The sequence below is a fragment of the Procambarus clarkii genome, chromosome 46 (genome assembly GCF_040958095.1).
Source record: "Procambarus clarkii isolate CNS0578487 chromosome 46, FALCON_Pclarkii_2.0, whole genome shotgun sequence".
Taxonomy (NCBI): domain Eukaryota; kingdom Metazoa; phylum Arthropoda; class Malacostraca; order Decapoda; family Cambaridae; genus Procambarus; species Procambarus clarkii.
In genome coordinates this window covers 17,178,542-17,200,697 of record NC_091195.1, presented here as the reverse complement: position 1 = coordinate 17,200,697, position 22,156 = coordinate 17,178,542, and the positions used below count along the sequence as shown (strand labels likewise).

At 43.1% G+C, this 22,156-nt stretch overlaps 1 protein-coding gene across 1 annotated transcript; it reads right to left on the bottom strand.

The window, feature by feature from the left end:
• Positions 1 to 515: 515 nt before the first annotated feature.
• On the bottom strand, positions 516 to 21,931 carry LOC123770512 (zinc finger protein on ecdysone puffs). The gene is made up of 17 exons (XM_045762463.2): positions 21,736 to 21,931; positions 20,445 to 20,516; positions 19,597 to 19,770; positions 18,494 to 18,728; positions 18,121 to 18,195; positions 14,809 to 15,113; positions 11,994 to 12,096; positions 11,479 to 11,556; positions 11,032 to 11,133; positions 10,647 to 10,775; positions 10,100 to 10,195; positions 9,753 to 9,819; positions 7,718 to 7,828; positions 7,195 to 7,337; positions 6,683 to 6,982; positions 5,595 to 5,833; positions 516 to 2,262 (listed from the first exon to the last, which is right to left on the bottom strand). Exons 2-17 carry the CDS (start codon positions 20,513 to 20,515, stop codon positions 1,992 to 1,994), a joined length of 2,499 nt encoding a protein of 832 aa, XP_045618419.1. The 5' UTR covers position 20,516; positions 21,736 to 21,931; the 3' UTR covers positions 516 to 1,991.
• Positions 21,932 to 22,156: the final 225 nt, after the last annotated feature.

Sequence of the window (22,156 nt, the reverse complement as noted above, 5' to 3'; positions counted from 1 at the left end):
TAAATTGTCAAAAGATTAAGAGACGTCCATGTATACGTAAGTGTACTGGAAGTCCTTTGTCTCGATACCTGGTTACCATCTTCATTTTTTAAAGTAAAATTACAGGTAAAAAAAGTATGGCTTCAGTTGTGATAAAATTATGTGCAAATTTTATGTAATAAGCACCTAGGAACTCCTTTCAGAAGAAGAAAATATGTCCGGCAGTACGCCTGTATCTGCCAAAATCTAATAGCATCACATCAGTTTAACACTGTAATACACAAAAAATGCTTGATTTGTAGTCCAGCACAAGTCAAATTTGGCATGGTATCTATACTTCTTGATAGTGTTGCCAGGGGGCAGTACTAGTGTTGACGTCCAGCTCATACAGTACCTTGTCTGGCCTTGTAACTACACTCTCTATACTCTACATCACCTAGTCAATAATTATAGTTCAACCAGAACATTGAAATTATTCCAAACCTTACAATAATCCACACTAGCATCAGCAAGTCATGCAGGATAAAATAAAGGCATTTTGTATTGTGAGGATTTATTCAAGAAAACTCACTGTTAGGATGATGGAAACTTGTATTGAAATCTTATTAGCGACTTAAGACGAGAGAGATGGTGCTGCCCCTTGTCCTAATACAGTAAAGTATGAGAGAAGACACGTATTCTGTTAACAATGTGCAGCAATGCTAGCTTCCAACCACTCACCTCAACCTAAACATTGCGGATAAATGGCCTTCATTTGAATGAATAAAACTTGCCTACACACATGAAATTAAATTTGTATTAAAAAGTGCACTGAAACCATATGTAATCAAAAAGTAAATTTGCAGTACGCACTGTACTATTGTAAGATATTTTTGTAACAGCTTCATATTTAATATAATCACACACATACTTAACATGCACACACACACACTTCTCACTTGCATCCCTTAAAGCCATATGCCAGTCATGCAGGGTGTAGCCTGCAGGCACCAGGAACAACTGGGTCTGTGGGTTGGACAAGACAGAGCAAGTAGCTCGGTAACACCTCACACTAGTCGTGCAGGGTGCAGCCTGCAGGCACCAGGAACAACTGGGTCTGTGGGTTGGACAAGACAGAGCAAGTAGCTCGGTAACACCTCACACTAGTCGTGCAGGGTGTAGCCTGCAGGCACCAGGAACAACTGGGTCTGTGGGTTGGACAAGACAGAGCAAGTAGCTTGGTACACACCTCACACTAGTCGTGCAGGGTGCAGCCTGCAGGCACCAGGAACAACTGGGTCTGTGGGTTGGACAAGACAGAGCAAGTAGCTCGGTACACACCTCACACTAAAACATTCACCCAACCTGCCTGGGTGAATGGTCAAATTTCTGGCACGAGTACACCAACTCGAGTTAAGTTCTGTCGCAATCATTCATTATCTATCATTTATTCATGATTCAATTTTATCATCAAGAATTTAACAAGATGCAATTAACACTCATCCAAACAAAGTGACTAATTCTTTGCAAGTTCCACATAGCATATGCTAAACATTCACTCGGTCATTTATTGCTAAACTATTGACTAGTCCAATTATGAACAGCTTCTCCGAGGATCTCAAGTGGATTGTGCTAGTGGACTGAACTTACAAATTTGTTACAAAAATTATATATTATTCAGACTTTTTCATTAATATTAGCCCCTTGACATTTTCTTAAACAACAACCAGTTTAGAGATATTCTATATAAACTGACAAGTTAAAATCCCTTACTGGTTTGGTCATATCACTCCTGGAGTCCCCAAGCTTATATACAGTGCTATTATCACTTTAATAAGCTTTCTTACAGAAACCTTAAGAAACCAAAATTGCCCCCACAAAGTTCCAATAAACCATTCATTATAAAACCTAGATAAACCTCATTCTTGAAACAAACCTTAAGATTTTTGGATGCCCATTTTCTTCAAGAACCATTGTTTCCTCTTACATTATTAAGTGACTGTTATTGTCAAATGAAGAAAGGTTGTCGTCACTTAGTTCTTGGTGGAGCGTCCTCGGCCTCTCCCTCTACCCCTTCTGGCTCGGGGTGTAGCCACTGCTCCGCCACTCTTGGTCTTGGCCTCGCTAGACGTGTCTTCCTCCACTGCCACAGACGGCTTCTGCTCATTTTCCTCGCCTATTCCTTCCTCTGACTTAATTAAAACTGCTAACTCCTTTGTTTCACTTGCTAACTCCTTTGTTTTACTTGCCAACTCCTTTGTTTCACTCGCTTCTTCCTCTGTTGTTTGTGTCTCAATCTTTATTCTGCAGTCAACACAAGAAAACATATGAAATAAAAATTGTTTACATTGTGAAGGTTCAAATTAAACTAGTCAATGAAAGCTCAATCAATACAAAATAACAGAAAAGACATGTAGCTAGAGGTGTGCATGCAGTGATTGTACCTTCCCCTTATGTGCTATACCAGTGCATGCAGTGATTGTGCCTACCCCTTATGTGCTATACCAGTGCATGCAGTGATTGTGCCTTCCCCTTATGTGCTATACCAGCACATGCAGTGATTGTGCCTACCCCTTATGTGCTATACCAGCACATGCAGTGATTGTGCCTACCCCTTATGTGCTATACCAGCGCATGCAGTGATTGTGCCTACCCCTTATGTGCTATACCAGCGCATGCAGTGATTGTGCCTACCCCTTATGTGCTATACCAGCACATGCAGTGATTGTGCCTACCCCTTATGTGCTATACCAGCACATGCAGTGATTGTGCCTACCCCTTATGTGCTATACCAGCACATGCAGTGATTGTGCCTACCCCTTATGTGCTATACCAGCACATGCAGTGATTGTGCCTACCCCTTATGTGCTATACCAGCGCATGCAGTGATTGTGCCTACCCCTTATGTGCTATACCAGCACATGCAGTGATTGTGCCTACCCCTTATGTGCTATACCAGCACATGCAGTGATTGTGCCTCTCCCTTATGTGCTATACCAGCACATGCAGTGATTGTGCCTACCCCTTATGTGCTATACCAGCACATGCAGTGATTGTGCCTACCCCTTATGTGCTATACCAGCACATGCAGTGATTGTGCCTACCCCTTATGTGCTATACCACAACCCGTTCTCGCAAATTTAATAAGTCAATATTGACTTATTAGTTGCGTGCATAGGTGACATACTAAACATAATAGTTTCCCTTGAAAAGCTTCATAGAAAACACCGACCTTACCTAACCTACTTAGTATGTTAAGATAAGCATCTTATTGCTTCGTAATTACAATTATTACCTAACCTATACCTATAATAGGTTAAGTAACAATTGTAATTACGAAGCTATAAGATGCTTATTTTAACATACTAAGTAGGTTAGGTAAGGTCGGTGTTTTCTATGAAGCTTTTCAAGGGAAACTATTATGTTTAGTATGTCACCTATGCACGCAACTAATAAGTCAATATTGACTTATTAAATTTGCGAGAACGGGTTGTATACCAGCACATGCAGTGATTGTGCCTACCCCTTATGTGCTATACCAGCACATGCAGTGATTGTGCCTACCCCTTATGTGCTATACCAGCGCATGCAGTGATTGTGCCTACCCCTTATGTGCTATACCAGCGCATGCAGTGATTGTGCCTTCCCCTTATGTGCTATACCAGTGCATGCAGTGATTGTGCCTTCCCCTTATGTGCTATACCAGCACATGCAGTGATTGTGCCTACCCCTTATGTGCTATACCAGCACATGCAGTGCTTGTGCCTACCCCTTATGTGCTATACCAGTGCATGCAGTGATTGTGCCTTCCCCTTATGTGCTATACCAGCACATGCAGTGATTGTGCCTACCCCTTATGTGCTATACCAGTGCATGCAGTGATTGTGTCTACCCCTTATGTGCTATACCAGCGCATGCAGTGATTGTGCCTACCCCTTATGTGCTATACCAGCACATGCAGTGATTGTGCCTACCCCTTATGTGCTATACCAGCACATGCAGTGATTGTGCCTACCCCTTATGTGCTATACCAGCGCATGCAGTGATTGTGCCTTCCCCTTATGTGCTATACCAGCGCATGCAGTGATTGTGCCTTCCCCTTATGTGCTATACCAGCACATGCAGTGATTGTGCCTACCCCTTATGTGCTATACCAGCGCATGCAGTGATTGTGCCTACCCCTTATGTGCTATACCAGTGCATGCAGTGATTGTGCCTTCCCCTTATGTGCTATACCAGCACATGCAGTGATTGTGCCTACCCCTTATGTGCTATACCAGTGCATGCAGTGATTGTGCCTACCCCTTATGTGCTATACCAGCGCATGCAGTGATTGTGCCTACCCCTTATGTGCTATACCAGCACATGCAGTGATTGTGCCTACCCCTTATGTGCTATACCAGCACATGCAGTGATTGTGCCTACCCCTTATGTGCTATACCAGCGCATGCAGTGATTGTGCCTTCCCCTTATGTGCTATACCAGCGCATGCAGTGATTGTGCCTACCCCTTATGTGCTATACCAGCACATGCAGTGATTGTGCCTACCCCTTATGTGCTATACCAGCGCATGCAGTGATTGTGCCTACCCCTTATGTGCTATACCAGCGCATGCAGTGATTGTGCCTTCCCCTTATGTGCTATACCAGCGCATGCAGTGATTGTGCCTACCCCTTATGTGCTATACCAGCACATGCAGTGATTGTGCCTACCCCTTATGTGCTATACCAGCGCATGCAGTGATTGTGCCTACCCCTTATGTGCTATACCAGCACATGCAGTGATTGTGCCTACCCCTTATGTGCTATACCAGCACATGCAGTGATTGTACCTTCCCCTTATGTGCTATACCAGCACATGCAGTGATTGTACCTTCCCCTTATGTGCTATACCAGTGCATGCAGTAATTGTGCCTTCCCCTTATGTGCTATACCAGCGCATGCAGTGATTGTGCCTACCCCTTATGTGCTATACCAGTGCATGCAGTAATTGTGCCTACCCCTTATGTGCTATACCAGCACATGCAGTGATTGTGCCTACCCCTTATGTGCTATACCAGTGCATGCAGTAATTGTGCCTACCCCTTATGTGCTATACCAGCGCATGCAGTGATTGTGCCTTCCCCTTATGTGCTATACCAGCGCATGCAGTGATTGTGCCTTCCCCTTATGTGCTATACCAGCGCATGCAGTGATTGTACCTTCCCCTTATGTGCCTATACCAGATGATGACGAGATCTAAACAGAAAACATCAAGAGTTAGAGCAGACGTAAACAATGGGAGATGCATGCTTGCTCTTGGATACTGTAAGAACAAGACGGCAAGTTTGAAGGCAAGACGAGGCTGGACAGGTGTGTAAAACAGCAGAGATTTTGTGCCAATGATGAACATATTTTGCTGGTGCATAATGGTACCTAATCTTGCTCCACTACACCAACACAAGTTTAATAATGACAAATCCACAAGGGCCGTGACGAGGATTCGAACCCACGTCCGAGAGCATCCCAAACACTGCCTTAATCGACCGAGCTACGACGTGGTAGTTTTGTTCGTTTGATTCATCACGCTATTGTGATTTCTGTGTAAATAAAGACAAAGGTTATACAAGTAGCAAGTCTTAAAACACTACTCCTCACCTGCACTTATCCTCTTCATCAACTTCAGAGTCTATTTTCTCACTGGACTGACTTTCTTTGGCAGATTTTGAGGTAGTCTTCTCTTCCTCTGCTTCCTTATCCTCCTCTTCCTCCGCTTCCTTATCATCCTCCTCTTCTGCTTCCTTATCCTCCTCTTCTGCCTCCTTATCCATCTCCTCCTCAGCTTCCTTATCCATCTCCTCCTCAGCTTCCTTATCCATCTCCTCCTCATCTACATCCTATGTCAAGCAGGAAATGGTAAAATTTAAGAATGTAGACAGTGTACAATACCTGTTAAAACTACACCACATTAACACACCTGTATGGAACACACATGTAAGGAAGATGACAAATCTTAAGTGAGAACATATCACCATCACTAATAATGTCAACTACACCCAATTTAACAATTCACTCAAGAATTTGATGGTTGAATCACTCTAGGGAGCTCAATGCATCAACGTAACACAGACAAAGGGTAGTGACCACAGGCTACTGGTAGGGACAACTTCAAGAGCAGATTTTATAAATCTGTTAATGTAGAGAGAGGTAAATAGTGCATCAGGTATAAATGTTTAGGAGAGGGGCATAAGAGCTAGGTCTCGCTCCCCCATAGTCAGCGATATGTAAGCACCTGGGGCATTTGCTGACAACACCTCATCTTCATTTCTGTAGCTATTATAATCTTGAGAGGTTATCTTGAGATGATTTCGGGGCTTCATTGTCCCCACGGCCCGGTCCTCGACCAGGCCTCCACCCCCAGGAAGCAGTCCGTGACAACTGACTAACACCCAGGTACCTATTTTACTGCTAGGTAACAGGGGCATAGAGTGAAAGAAACTCTGCCCATTGTTTCTTGCCGGCGCCCAGGATCGAACCCGGGACCACAGGATCACAAGTCCAGTGTGCTGTCCGCTCGGCCAACCAGCTCCTGGTGTTAAATGGACACATTTAACACACACTGTCTATAAAATAATCATAAAATGAATAAAATTCAGTTCAGGTAGCTGATTCTATGGTTCAAGACATATGGGAGAAGGTTCCAGGCCTATGGGACACCTTGTATACATGATTACTGTGAAACTTACACCGTTTTGTGGTTCCTCTCCTCCATTGTCACTGTGAACTTGCTCTTCATCCTCGGCCGCTACATTGTTGACGTCGGCGCTAGTGTCCATGTCTCCGTCATCCGACGCTTCGTCTACCGTTTCCATGTTGTGCATGTCCTCAAAACTTATCTCTTCTCCTTCATCCTGTTCCCCATTCTTCTTCTTTGTTTCAGCTTCCTTTTCTTTCTTCAACGCTTCCTCCTCTTCACGTTTCTTTTTCTCGAGCTCTGCCTTTTGAGCCTCTTTTTCGAGTCTCTTTCTCTCCAGTTCTTTCTCCTCCTGGATAAGAAAACACGAGATCAAGTAACTGAAGTACCAGTCAAATGGGGTCTGAAGCGTAATGCAAGAACACCACAAAATGAGAGGAGTAAGCAAGCAAGCAAAGACAGTGCCAACTGTACTTGTGCAGTTTTCCAACTGCACTAGTCAAGGCTATCACTCCCACTGTATGTACCCCATTCTTAAGACGTGTATCATATTTGCCAACTCACTTCCACTTTGTTAAGATGATTCAACAAGTTGTTGTAATGATCTAGAGACGTGAAGTGCTCCTCGGTCTCCGCGGCACTCTGCAAGCGCACCTGAGGACATACCCCACACCGGTAGTGCATCTTCTTCCAAATGAAGTTTAATCCTGAAACAATGGATACATCAAATATAGCACAAATTAAGTATATAACTATAATTACAAAGTTAATACCCATATGCCAAGACCTCGTACTTAAAAACCAATTAGTTACAAAATATTGTTGTAGCATGATAAACCAGTATGACAATACATAGCATGATCTACTTTTGAAAGCACACGATAAAAAAAAATTAATACTGTATACAGCTAGATATATATAGTCAGTTATTATCAAAAGAAGGCACCGAGCTGGGAAGACTGTAGTAGCTGTAAACATAAAGGGGAAAGTTGTACAACAATGCCAATTATGGCCTCCTAGAAGTGTTATATGGGTATTATCATCATACACTTACATACACATACACATATACATTCCCACACCATACCTTGGGGTAGGGAGGGGTCATAAGGCAACAGTGTTTCTGGATTCAATACTTCTGCTGACTTGCTTTTCTTCTTCAACTCCTTGATAGCTTCAGTAAGCAGCTTTCCTTCCTCTGTAAGGTAGACAAATATGACAAATACATCATTACACGAACCTGTTAAATCATATAATGGTTCCGATATACAAGTACAGTATTAACATAAAACTCTTGCATCGAATGTAATGAACTGCTCTTCCCTGGTCAGCCCCTCGATACCTTTCCCAAAACTTGCATGCTAGTTCTATCCCTTCAGATCGTACCAGGTTCCTGTGGCTTGCCCTTGACCACAATCTGCTTCTCTCAACGAGGCGAGGACAAAACAGGGATCAGAGAGTGACATAAAATCTGAGGAAACCATCCAGAAAGTCCAAGTGAAAGATAGAAACCACTGCTTAAAAGTAAGACGTGAAAAGTGGAATAATGTAAACAATAGTCGTCAGCAGTTAAGCAACCTTAATTCAAACACTCCCGCCCACCATTGGAATGCAGCCCCAGGGCATTCAGGGTCCCGATCAATAACTCCCCTCGTGCATTGTCAATACAAACTCCAAAACCCCAAACAACCGTGGAACTGCAGTGGGGCTCACCAGCCGTGGACAGTTTATTGTACAGTAATCGACACTATTACTGGGTTTACATTTTCATCAGATCTCTGTGGGATAACTCACACACACACGCCAGCACCCCAGAGAGAATGATTATACTGAAAGAGCACACCAAGATGGATGAGGAAAGGAAAGTGAATTATCAGGGGAAAGCTCCATGCCATTACGAATATATAGCACTGGGAAGGAATCTAGATAAGGATTTAGGGTGGGACAGAGGAAAGTAATGGGGCGTACCCCTGAGAAAAGCACAAGACCAGGATACAGAGAAGAGGGGACAAGAGACTGGCAGAAGAAAAAATTACCAAGAACCCTGGAAGAACAGCCAAGAGGAAAAAAGAATAAATGAAAAGAAACATGACCACAACCAGCAAGCAGGGACGGGAAGTCAATCAAGATTGAGCAGCAGCAGCAGCAGCAGCAGCAGAGAAACCTACCATAACAACACTTCCCTGGAAACTTTTTTTTTTTTTGTTTGAGATATATACAAGAGTTGTTACATTCTTGTACAGCCACTAGTACGTGTAGCGTTTCGGGCAGGTCCCTGGAATACGATCCTCGCCGCGAAGAATCGTTGTTACAACCAAGTACACATTTTACTGTCGAGTTAAACAGAGGCTACAGTTAAGGATTTACGCCCAGTAAATCCTCCCCGGCCAGGATACGAACCCATGACAAAGCGTTTGCGGACCGCCAGGTGAGTGTCTTACCACTACACCACGGAGACTGGGAAATGACCTGGGAAGCAGAGAGCAGGGGGTCACCATAGAAAAGTCTCATACCCAACCTGAAACAAAGAACCCAAAAGAAAAAAACAAACAACCCAGAGAAACTACAAAGAAAAAGTTGAAAATATCAGCTAAAGCACAAGCCCCAAAGAAAGAGTCAAATTCAGGTGCAACAAATTATCACACAGCTAATTTGTAGGACCCAAAACTCCTCAGAGAAGATACTTCAAGTGAAACAATAATGATGCAGGCCGAGAAAAAAAAATAGTAACACATGAGGACAATTGTTCCAAGAAAGACCAATCACTTCAGCTTAAGAAAATCAGTGAAGAGTTACCACAAGAGGTGGGTAGTTTATACACTACCAATTGTTGCTTCCATTGTTTCCCCTTTAATTTCTTTCATGCAGTAATTTTTGTTCCATCTGGACTTTCTAGTTGGTGGGTGCTGGGTTTTTGGGTCGATCTCCGATCCCAATTCTTGCCACGTCTCGTTCAGAACAGATTCCGGTCACAGGTCCTAGTAGGCCTGCATGCCTCGGGGGCCTCGACAACTTGGAGGCTCAACAGTGCCAGTGCTTAAGCTTAGGCAAGCTAATGAAGGAGCAAAAATGCTAAAGTACCCAAGCATATTCTACATATGAACACAGTAACTGCAACTCACCATTCTCAGGAACACCAGTGTCCTCTGTTGCCTCTTCCTCCTGTTTCTGCTCCAGTTCCAGCTGATTCTGTGGGAAGAGGTCAACATTTGTATTTCTAAATTTCTAAGACGCCAAGTGATGGTGTTACTACATGTGGGTTTGTAAGATGACGACTCGCATAAGGACTGGGCCTTAGTCCCAGGATGAACCCTCTTGTTTATTCCTATACAATACAGTATTATAATTATCCAAATATCTTATCAAGGATTAAATTAGCTGAACCAATTCTTCTGAATGTATTTACTGAACAATATAGGTCGTGACCTTGGTTCATAAAAAAAATACAAGTGAAGAGATCCAAGCTTACCTTAAGGTGGAGAAGGGAGAGTCTGTGTTCTTCCAGATCTGCCCTGTTGAAGTAGGTGTTGTTGCAACATTCAACACGCAGGTAGTTCCTCAACGCCTGCGAGTACACACAACATCTTAACATACAAAGCTGTTTGTATTCACATTTATATCCTATTTAGAGAAAAGTATACAGGACTGAACTACACTTGAAGCAAATAGTGTACAACACGGGAGCTGGACTACCCCACCCGGTCTCTCTTAATCAGTAATGCAGTAGAGTATTTTAGTGTTTGTACCAGGTCATGTGATGAGGTCAACAGCTTTACAGCATGGATGACCTCTGCAGCCAAAGGAGAACCAGCTACTTTGGCCAAGCATGTTGTCGACTACATTCTACATTTTGAACAGTAATGTGCACAGTTCTCAGGATATATATTTATGGTCCTTAGAACCCTACGGGAACTTCACCCTACAGCTAATATCCCTAGTGACATTTTGGTCACCCTCGACACCCTTGTTTGGTCACCACTTAGCATAAAAGGTACTTAAAGTTGTTACCAACTCACAATGTGTTCCGTTGTCTTGGCATGTTCTCGTATGTAACCAAAGACGTCACACTGACACTTGCGGCAGCGCATGACGGGGCCCTTCATTCCTCGTCGCTGACTCTTCAACATTCTTCGTTGTGATGCTAGCTGCAACATCAAAGATGATTTGCAAATAAAATGAAACTCGTATGAAGCATTTGTTTTTCACATTCTATGTTTAGCATGCTAAATAAAATGTCATTATTTATTGTAATTGAAGATCTGCTTAGTACTTTTCTTTAAACAAGGAAAAAAAAAGAATGGAAAAATCTCATTAAAAATAGAAAAAGCAATATTTGATCAAATTTTGAAAGTAAGACATCTACTCCGTGGAACGATGCCCGCACATAATTTACTTCTTTACCTTGGACTCGGCTCTCAAAAAATGGAGAACAGCAGCACCCTTGGCGTGGAATGAATACTTCATATTGACGTGCTTCCTGCTCTTCAGGTGTCGCAAGTATGCCTGTCAAGAGCCCAATACTATTATGTAGTCATGTGTTATTATTATTCACACCCTCAAATGGGGTTCACCATGCCTATATATCATTCTGACCCAAATACAGGCTTGCCCCGACACACTGGCCAGTGTACAATATTACAGAGGTGCTTATAACTTTATTGAATTCTCTTAATTTCATTCAATTATTTTACTGTATAGAACACTATTACTGAATAGAGTCTGTGTGACTACAAAATAAGGTAATACACGAGAGGAGGATTTTGTGAATGTGCACATCAAAACACCAGTGAAACACCTAATAATTAACAGTCCTTAACTGTAACACTATTATTATTCATCTTGGAGTACCTTGATGTCGGGGAACTTGGAGAGATTGCACATGTGGCAACGAAGGGCTTCCCTGGGCAACCAACTGATTTCATCAGTCTAGAAAAAAACAATTGTAATTAGTGCCTATTAAATTCTGCGAGTTGTTTCTATAGACCGAGACATACAAAATATACAAAGTGCCAAGTGTCTCCAACACAGACAGTATTATGCATCTAAATTGACTCCCAAACATTACTGATGAAAACAAGACCATAGTGATACAACAATCATCATCTTTACCCCCCCGTCCCCATACACATGGAAGAAGTCCCTTACATACATAGAGGCTTTAGTAGCAAAGCAGTGAGAGATCATAAATATTACAAAATATCATTTTCATTTATTACAATTTCCTCTAGAGTATTGTATATAGCATCACAGATAAACTATGTACCACCATATTTCACCAGTCATACAACGAAGCAACCAACCACTTCGTACAGAAGTGTACAACCAGGTGTTCACGAGACACGCACAGTGTACTGTAGACTAACCTGATCTACCTCCTCTGTCTGCTCCTCAGTGGTGTCCTGTGCGTCGGCCTCGGGTGCCTCGCTAGTGGGGTCTTCTACTTCCTTCGCCACTTTCTCTGCCTCACTGTCAATGATAACTCCACGATTTACTTTATAATCAATTACCCCAAGTCAACACAGTTACCCTTCTTACAACTGTAGTAAGGTGCCCAGGCAATCCCAGCATAAATGAACAATATACAAACAAACGGCACAGTGTCCACCAACCTCTAGGACCGTCATCATCCCCGTGAGTCACTTCTAGTTCACCAGTCACCCGCGAGTCACTGCTAGTTCACCAGTCACCAGCGAGTCACTTCTAGTTCACCAGTCAAGTCATAACAGTTTACATCGGTGATTATTCACAAGAGTCACACTCGGGATACTTTGTAAACTCGCCCAAAACAGTCCAGTAATGGTCATAATTGCCTCGTTCATTTGCCACTTATCAACACTTGTGTACTACATCAATATGAAGAACCATTCTACACTTCCAACACTTCACAAAATGGTGAGGGACTTGCAAACTTGTGCTCAAGAAATAAAAAACAAAACATACTGTAATAGCAGAAAAAATCAATATTTGAGCCCTTGTCAAAATGCCATCAATTACATTACATATACTGTACTCATTTAACATACTTTCTTGCAAATTCACTAATGGGTTCATGTCAAAGATGTCAACCAGTTTGGAGAAAACCAATTATCTCGTCAACTACAGTACAAGTATTGCCTAACAGAGAGAGATGAAGTAGAAACTTGAAGTTCCTCAAGTGATAATCTTAAGAAGCAATACTGTACCACGGAACTCCACAAAATTAACAGCAATATGTACAAACCACCTTGGGTACTGAGAGAATGAGCAACCAAGCTCAACATTCTACTTCAATTAATATTCCAAACATCTTTGTGCACAAGAAACTAGGCAGATACAGTATATAGAAAGAGGCAAACATTTCCAATCTACTAAAATGGTAGCAGAGAAGACCCACTAAACTATAGGCCCGTATCATTAACAAGCGTGGCAGTCAAAACACTAATAAAAGAGGGAATATTTTTTCTATTTTATTTAAATTATTATTTTAAGTTAAAATAGTTAAAACCAAATGGGTCAAACTGAAAAAGGTGCAAAGGCATCCTACAAAATGACTTCCAGAACTGAAAACAAGAGCTATGAAGAGAGGCTAGAAACCTTAAATATGCCTAAACTAGAAGATAGAAGAAAGAGGTGATATGATCGCCCCTTACAAAATAATAACAGGAATTGACACAATTGACAGAGGAATTCCTGAAACTGGCAACCCTCAAGAGCAAGAGGTCATAGATTCAAGCTAGGGAGCCGGTCGACCGAGCGGATAGCACACTGGACTTGTGATCCTGTGGTCCCGGGTTCGATCCCAGGCGCCGGCGAGAAACAATGGGAAGAGTTTCTTTCACCCTATGCCCCCTGTTACCTAGCAGTAAAATAGGTACCTGGGTGTTAGTCAGCTGTCACGGGCTGCTTTCTGGGAGTGGAGGCCTGGTCGAGGACCGGGCCGCGGGGACACTAAAGCCCCGAAATCATCTCAAGATAACCTCAAGATAGGGAAACAAAAATACAGAAAAAAATATTTGAAAGTTTTCTCTTGCAAACAGAGTGGTAGATAGTTGAAACGAGTTAAGTGAGAAAGTGGTGGAGGCCAACACCACCAGTACTTACAAAGCATTACATGACAGTGCAGGGAAAATGGGACACCACGAGCGTAACTCTCATCCTGTAACTACACTTAAGTAATTACCAGGAGACCTGGTCAGAGACTGGGCAGCAATGACATAGATCCTTGAAACCACCTCAAGATAATCTCAAGGAACATTTATAAATTAACACCTTTGGTCCTAATTAGAAACTGTCTCTTTCCTCAATTAGAATCTTCCCCAGATATGGCAATCTTTGCCAGCGTGTTTATTGAATTAACACTCAAATGATTACCGAAACCATTTAATACCGATTCACACACTAATATAGATATCAAACAAGGGAAGCAGTACTCACTTGGTCGCTTAGACAAGCAGGAATACAAGGAAAACTGATGAGTGTTTCAAACAGGTGCGAGACAATATTAATGTCAAGTCAAAACAACACATCAATAAATGGGACAAATAAAAAAAAAAAAGAGCATTCAGCAATTGACAAACTGATCAAGAAATTTTGTCATGCTGTTATGAAATTTGGCGTACAACTATTCAGTGAAAAAGTTGGATGGGAACAGTCACACTGTGGGGAAGAGTGTACCTGTCCACCAGTCACACTGTGGGGAGAGTGTACCTGACCAACAGTCACACTGTGGGGAGAGACACTGTGGGGAGAGTGTACCTGACCAACAGTCACACTGGGGGGAGAGTGTACCTGACCAACAGTCACACTGTGGGGAGAGTGTACCTGACCAACAGTCACACTGTGGAGTGCAGTAAAACTTAAGCAACAACAAGGGCCATCTGAATTTCCCATTACCAAATTTATATTTCCATGAGCAGCAGACACCAGTCAGTCATCTACCTACAGAAGTCAGCTAACCCCCAAGTGCCTCGCAATGTTAAATTTGGGGACGAGTTTATTATAAGAACCTTCAAATCTAAATACATACAGTAATGTAAATTCAATTCTAAGTACATGTTAACACATCTGATTAGCTACAAGGCAAGATCCATAAATCAAGGAAAAGCAGCCAATCTCCCACACCCACAGGCGAGAAACAAGTCTCGTTGGCGGAGATTCCGTGAGGCACGGGTGTAATAGAGGTAAAGGTAGGCAGCTTACCTCAGGCTGGCATCAGCTGCAAGTTCCACATCCTCTGCATCAGCATTATCCCCCTCTGGGTCATCTGATGATTTTGCCTCATCCCTCACCTTCTGGTCCTTAGCAGGGCCCTTACTACTCCTGGTATCGTGCCAGGGCTTACCACGCCGGGCCTTTACCACTTTCCTGGATTGGTACTCATTCCCGTCGTGATGTTCACTGGGGCCGTAGGCGTGGCCGCCTCTTCCGCGGCGTTCCCAGGTGCGCCGGGGGTTGTAGTGGTCACGCTGGGGATACTTGCGCACAGGTGGTTGATGCATTCCATCCTGTGGAAGACACTCACCGCTCAGTCATCCCCTCAGCAAATAATGCCCTTAAGCTGACCTTCTCCGAGGGATGGACTCCCACATTAGCACAAGGCTGTTTCTGACCTTGGCAGACCAATACAGGTAAATTATTGGTTGGTCTAGGACCAGAGGCAGAGAAGCACAATGTGGAACAGTCTCCACCACTTGCCCTAAACCTTCGGGCAAGAGAAGATCACTTTAATAATTTAAAGCACTTCAACACTGACACACAGATGTCAATCATTATTAATCTCTTAGATCATCCCATATTGCAAGCTTGGGATATTAACCTAATGATATGGTGCAAACTCTTTACTTGCAAATACTGAAATTATCTCCAAGTGCAGTAGAAAACAGTACTTTCATCAAAATATCAAATGGTCTTTATGATAATCTGTCATCATGAGAGGCAGGTCAAAATAACCTACCACCATAACACACTTGAACATAAATATACTATTATGAGCAATTGTCAAAGTGGTCAATAAAAGCCACCGGCATAGAGCATCTCACCTGTGTGTGTCCTAAACCACACACACACACACTTCACATTACACATTGGCTGGTGTAGTAAGCCAAGAGACCTGTATGTGGCAATCATTAAATAATAGTGCACCTGTATATAACACTTCACAAGGTGTCAAGCGCTATAGGAAGCCAACAGTGTCCTACGTAAGAAGGTTCACGTACGCAAGTACAGTATTCTCATCACCTGCTCACGACATGCTGCAGAGCAAGTCTTGGGGTCCTTTATCAAGCCCAGTAATGATCCATGACAATAACATCACAACTATTTTCTCTATTTCACAACTTTGTAGTCACACGATAAATAATTTACATGCAAAGTGTCATGCTTGTGTGTGGACCTCTGTCCTTGTACATGGAAGCTTTAAAACATAGCGGCAGGTAAATATGTACATTAAGTTACATGTTAACCTTGTAATAATAACCGTCTCCACTGTTAAAACACTTACAAGAGAAGGTTAAGATAATGCTCCTTCAGAGGCATTAGTCATGCAAGAACCTCTTCACTAGTCATTCATCTCTTTTATATTATGATTTACAGTATAAACAATTATATTATTCATGCCAAACTAAGAAATACTTTCTCTTACACCAGGCACCACACGTACCTCCGGACACTGTGGGCACTTTCTCTTGATGTCAACTGGCGACACCGGCAGGATGAAAATATTACATAACCCCGATACTCTGGTGGATACGGTTCTGGGAGTTGTTCTCCTCAAGCCTGGCCCGAGGCCAGGCTTGACTTGTGAGAGTTTGGTCCACTAGGCTGTTGCTTGGAGCGGCCCGCAGGCCCACATATCCACAACAGCCCAGTTGGTTTGGCACTCCTTGGAGGAAACAATCTAGTTTCCTCCAAGGAAACTCCTCTTCCTCTCTCAGTGTATAACATCATACATAGCAAATCCAGCACCACCCACCAACTAATATATACATGCACCCACCTGCTGAGCATATATTTATTACCCACCTACTCTGTGTATGTACATCCACCCACCGAGTACACTCACCCACCACTATGTATGAGTACATCCATCCATCCACCACCACCACACATGTTCTACTAATTTATAGGTGTCCAATATTCCTCTTCAACAATAAAAATTATAAATTCAATATAAACTCTTATTAAACAAGCAAGCTCAACAGTGATAATTGGACAGTCATTAACTGTCAACAGCATCAGTGACTGTTACAGATGATACCAGCCCTATCATTTACAAGTCATGAATGCTTCTCTCTCCACAGCATCAATTACTCTACACAAAACAATATTTGCAATGGATATAAATGTCCATCTAAACAGTTTGATAACACTGTCATTACTGTTACCCCTTATACTGACTGACACACTCAAAAGGCACACTGCAACATGCACTTGGATCAATACAATAATATGAGTAGGCGATGCGTCACGTGCCACGTCTTTAGCCACGTCAATAACGTGGCTAAAGTATGTTTACCAGACCACACACTAGAATGTGAAGGGACGACCACGTTTCGGTCCGTCCTGGACCATTCTCAAGTCAATTGTCCACAATCGACTTAAGAATGGTCCAGGACGGACCGAAACGTCGTCGTCCCTTCAACTTCTAGTGTGTGGTCTGGTCAACAATAATATGACTTCCAAAGCATCACTACTCACAGGGATAACTGAACATTCATGCACTTGTTTCCATGTACTACATTTAATTTATACATAATAAGGTACAAAAATATTGTCATTCATTATACAGTATACAAATTACTATCATCATGAGTTCTAAATAACTGGGCCTTGAACAATCATCGTAATTAGCGGAGCTTCATCTACATCCTGGACATTGGCATTATAAACATTCAAGTCCCGTACAGTACAGTGCAACTTCAATTTGGCAAACTGTTTCGGACCAACCCCAATTCATTTGTGGGAGTCCTTCGTTGCAACCATATGCCTCTACAAGGCATCTGTTGGGATGCCATTTTTTTTTTACAAGGAAAAATAAATTGCTTCACTTGTTAAATTTTTCTAATGTTGCTGTCATTTACAATACTGTACTCATTAAAAATGTGATTGGAGTCATTAAGTATGTTCCCATTCACACCATAATATTTCAATTTATGATATGATGGACAACTTACTACAAGTCTGAACTCTGACCCTACTTCAAAAGCAAAGCCACACATTCCCCGCTCTGCCGACTGTCCAAAAAATCGTTCCGTGAAGTGGACGAGTAAATCAACAGTAAATAAACAGCACATTCACCAAAATGAGGTTCACCAAATCAAGCTTGCGCTGTACTTTTATAAATGGCTGAGTATTAATACAGGAAGCACAACAAAATTTCAAGCATCATGGCCATTGCAATACTGTACTTGGAAATCACATGCAAAATCCATAATAAAATTCTATGGCCAAATTAAAAATCTACATTATAAACACCATTGAAGAGTGATTGTGCAAGTGTACACATGTACGTACCCAGTCCATGCGTCTTATCTTTCTGGGAGGCGGTCCATTGTCCCACCCATCCAGGGTCTCCCCAACTGACGAGTCCTATATCAGAAATATCACATCACTGTTGCATCCTCCCAACCACAGAACACTACGTTAAAAAACATCAATATGTCAAACTGCTAATCATTTTATTATTTAAAATATTATCTTGTATTAACCTTAACTGCAACAATATACAAAAGCTTATCAATGACCTCACTGGGGTTTTTAAGAATATATTACTATTGACGAGGAAGGGCAATTAACACAAGGAAACTGACAATAACATTTATCAGTGAAGCATCAGGGTACTTTCCTTTACACAAGCATCAAAGTTGCTTCAACACTGTTTACTTACTGTGGCCAAAACAGCATTTAAGATATTTAAAGCCAGCTTGGATCTGTCATTTCCCATTTGACTGAGTTGACTGAGGGAGCCGATCAGATCCGACGTGCCGCTGCCACCAGCCATCACCGCACCCGACACCCCGTGAGCGTGCATGCGAGATGTGTAACCACCATCACACGCTTCTCTAGATCCCATATCCTCCCAGACATCCATTTGTGCATTCGATCTCTGAGAGTCGCCATATCTGCAAATTTAGACAAAATCCCCCATTATATTTATAATGTCTTTACTATCTTGCAGAAAACAAACAAAATATACATAAGCAAATACTATACAGTACAGTGTCTCCAACTCTTAAATAGTAAAAATCTTAGACCAGCCCAGAATAACCTCTAGAAAGTACATACTTATAACTGAAAGCCTTTCCAAGCACCGTTTTAGACTACAGAAAACACCAAGGTGTTCTGGTGCTATAAGTTAGTCCACAGGGCACGGCATCATCCTGGCGATACTTTGACTTTGGCTTCTTCATTCTTCCTCACCGTCCAGAATGGGCCAACAGGCACGATGCACACACTTTTCTTTGTTCCTTCATTTTACTAGACTTTACCAGAGAGCCACAATCTCTCTAGTGCTCTTGACAAGAACAGGAAGCCAAGGGGTTGTCAAAGGTCCCCCTCATTATGCCAGAGTATTTTTCCTAGCTGAATTTTAGGTGGTTCCAGGGGTTTATTACCCTACGGGTGAACTGTTTTCTGTCCTGTATTGTGGCTCACTGACCTAGAAGCTGTTGCCCCTTGTGTGCATTACATTGATCTTATAAACAAGTTACCTGGTTTAATACAGAGATGAGCCCTGCTGTGCCTGGTTGTAGACCCTCAACCATTCCCAATATGAGTTGACTTAGTTCTGGAGTTATTTTTACTACCCTGTGTTGAATTTTCTCAAAAGCAGATACAGTACGTAATTTTGAAGTTGGTTTCCATGCATGGATATCATTCCGATGTGCCCAGAGGGGGGCCACCAGAGTTTTGTGCACTTGAATTAATACTTTAATGAAAGTCAAAGGTTCGTTTTGTCAATCCACTATCCCAATACCCAGATACACTTACCTGTCATGACCACCGGACTCTCTGTAACCACCCGAAGCTCCGTGTCCACCACCACCCCGGTATCTGCCACTGTTGTAGGCACTTCCACCGCCACGGTTATAGCCCCTTCCACCACCTCCAGCACTGTTGCCTCTGCTTCCCCAGCTGTAGTTGCCACGACCTCGACCTCGTCCTCTGCAGGAGTAAAATTAGGAAATCAAGTGCTATTTCTATACAGTATTTCTCTGCTAGCCTAGATCACATATTACAGACCAATCTGTGCCACATGGAAATCAATGTTATCTTCCAACAAAAATTCACACCAACATATGTGCACATATATACATACAGCCCATACATACATGTGCATACCAACACCACTAACAGGTATGGGTGGGTCTAAAAAGTGTGACTGTGAAAAGAGGTTCATGGGGAAGATTTGACATGGCAGGAGTAAATTAGGGGAAACAGGGGTGACATGCAGCCACAGAAATATCAGTCTGGTTATCCCACGAAGATGTCTTCATGGTCTATGAATGCTCAAAAACATTCATCGGATGGATATCTACTAGGCGAATACTCCACACACTCCTGTGCAAAATGGTTCTCAAACCAGCCACCAGAGAGCTATGGGACCCACCAACTATACACATTATCATTCAACAACCACACCCCATCCAATTACATTATATACTGTATATTGAAAACCTAAAGAGCTAATATGAGCATTACTGTATTCAGATATCAAAGGGATGGCACAAGATTTGTACAAAAATAATAACCTTATAAACCCATAAGGTATTCTATTAGGGAAACCAAAACACTGCGTGGAAACATCTCCCTATGATAATACAACCACGGAGATTTACCTGTAGCGAGTGCCACTTCCGCCTCCGCCAACTCTCGAGTCATAGTCCCCTTTGTCATAATATCCTGGCATCCTGCAATGAAGCAAAATTTGATAAAATATTTCTAATTTTATACAAAGTGATGCAGAAATGACTAAATGTAGTGGAGAGAAGAGAGAGAGAGAGGTGTAGGTATGAGTTATCAGGGGGCACTGGATAGTGGTACTCTACCAGAGGGCCGGGTTAGGATATAAGGTGGGCGTGGAAGGGCCGGGTTAGGATATAAGGTGGGCGTGGAAGGGCCGGGTTAGGATATAAGGTGGGCGTGGAAGGGCCGGGTTAGGATATAAGGTGGGCGTGGAAGGGCTGGGTCAGGATATAAGGTGGGCGTGGAAGGGCTGGGTTAGGATATAAGGTGGGCGTGGAAGGGCTGGGTTAGGATATAAGGTGGGCGTGGAAGGGCTGGGTTAGGATATAAGGTGGCGTGGAAGGGCTGGGGCAGGATTATAAGGTGGGCGTGGAAGGGCTGGGGTCAGGATATAAGGTGGGCGTGGAAGGGCTGGGTTAGGATATAAGGTGGGCGTGGAAGGGCTGGGTCAGGATATAAGGTGGGCGTGGAAGGGCTGGGTTAGGATATAAGGTGGGCGTGGAAGGGCTGGGTTAGGATATAAGGTGGGCGTGGAAGGGCTGGGGCAGGATATAAGGTGGGCGTGGAAGGGCTGGGTCAGGATATAAGGTGGGCGTGGAAGGGCTGGGTTAGGATATAAGGTGGGCGTGGGAAGGGCTGGGTTAGGATATAAGGTGGGCGTGGAAGGGCTGGGTTAGGATATAAGGTGGGCGTGGAAGGGCTGGGTTAGGATATAAGGTGGGCGTGGAAGGGCCGGGTTAGGATATCAGGTGGGCGTGGAAGGGCTGGGTTAGGATATAAGGTGGGCGTGGAAGGGCTGGGTTAGGATATAAGGTGGGCGTGGAAGGGCTGGGTTAGGATATAAGGTGGGCGTGGAAGGGCTGGGTTAGGATATAAGGTGGGCGTGGAAGGGCTGGGTTAGGATATAAGGTGGGCGTGGAAGGGCTGGGTTAGGATATAAGGTAGGCGTGGAAGGGCTGGGTTAGGATATAAGGTGGGCGTGGAAGGGCTGGGTTAGGATATAAGGTGGGCGTGGAAGGGCCGGGTTAGGATATAAGGTAGGCATGGAAGGGCCGGGTTAGGATATAAGGTGGGCGTGGAAGGGCTGGGTTAGGATATAAGGTGGGCGTGGAAGAGATATTGGGTGACCCAACATGTCGGTGGTGGAGGAGTTGGTTGTCTCACCTCACCACAGTGGTGTTGTCTGGGGGTCTGAGCTTGGTCCACAACTGTCACGGTGGTGCCGGGTTGTAGGTGGTGCCACAAGTCAGGTTATTATGGTTGTGGTGGTTGTGGGGCTCAAGAGAGAGAGAAAGAGAGTGTGAGAGGCCGGCGTCCAACACTCTTAATGTCTGCCGTAAACACTCACCCAACACTACCAGCCTATAACATCTCCTCAACTACAACTAGCATCACAACTCTTTATTATAACCTTTACACACCCACTACAACCCATATATATTATATCTACCAGTAACTAAGCTAACTTATATTATTATTGCCTTTTTACTTCCATTATATATGAAACTACCGTATCCCCCATTCCCGCTACTCTGAAATATTACCATTAAAAAATATTGTTAAATATAATTGCAAACGCTATGCA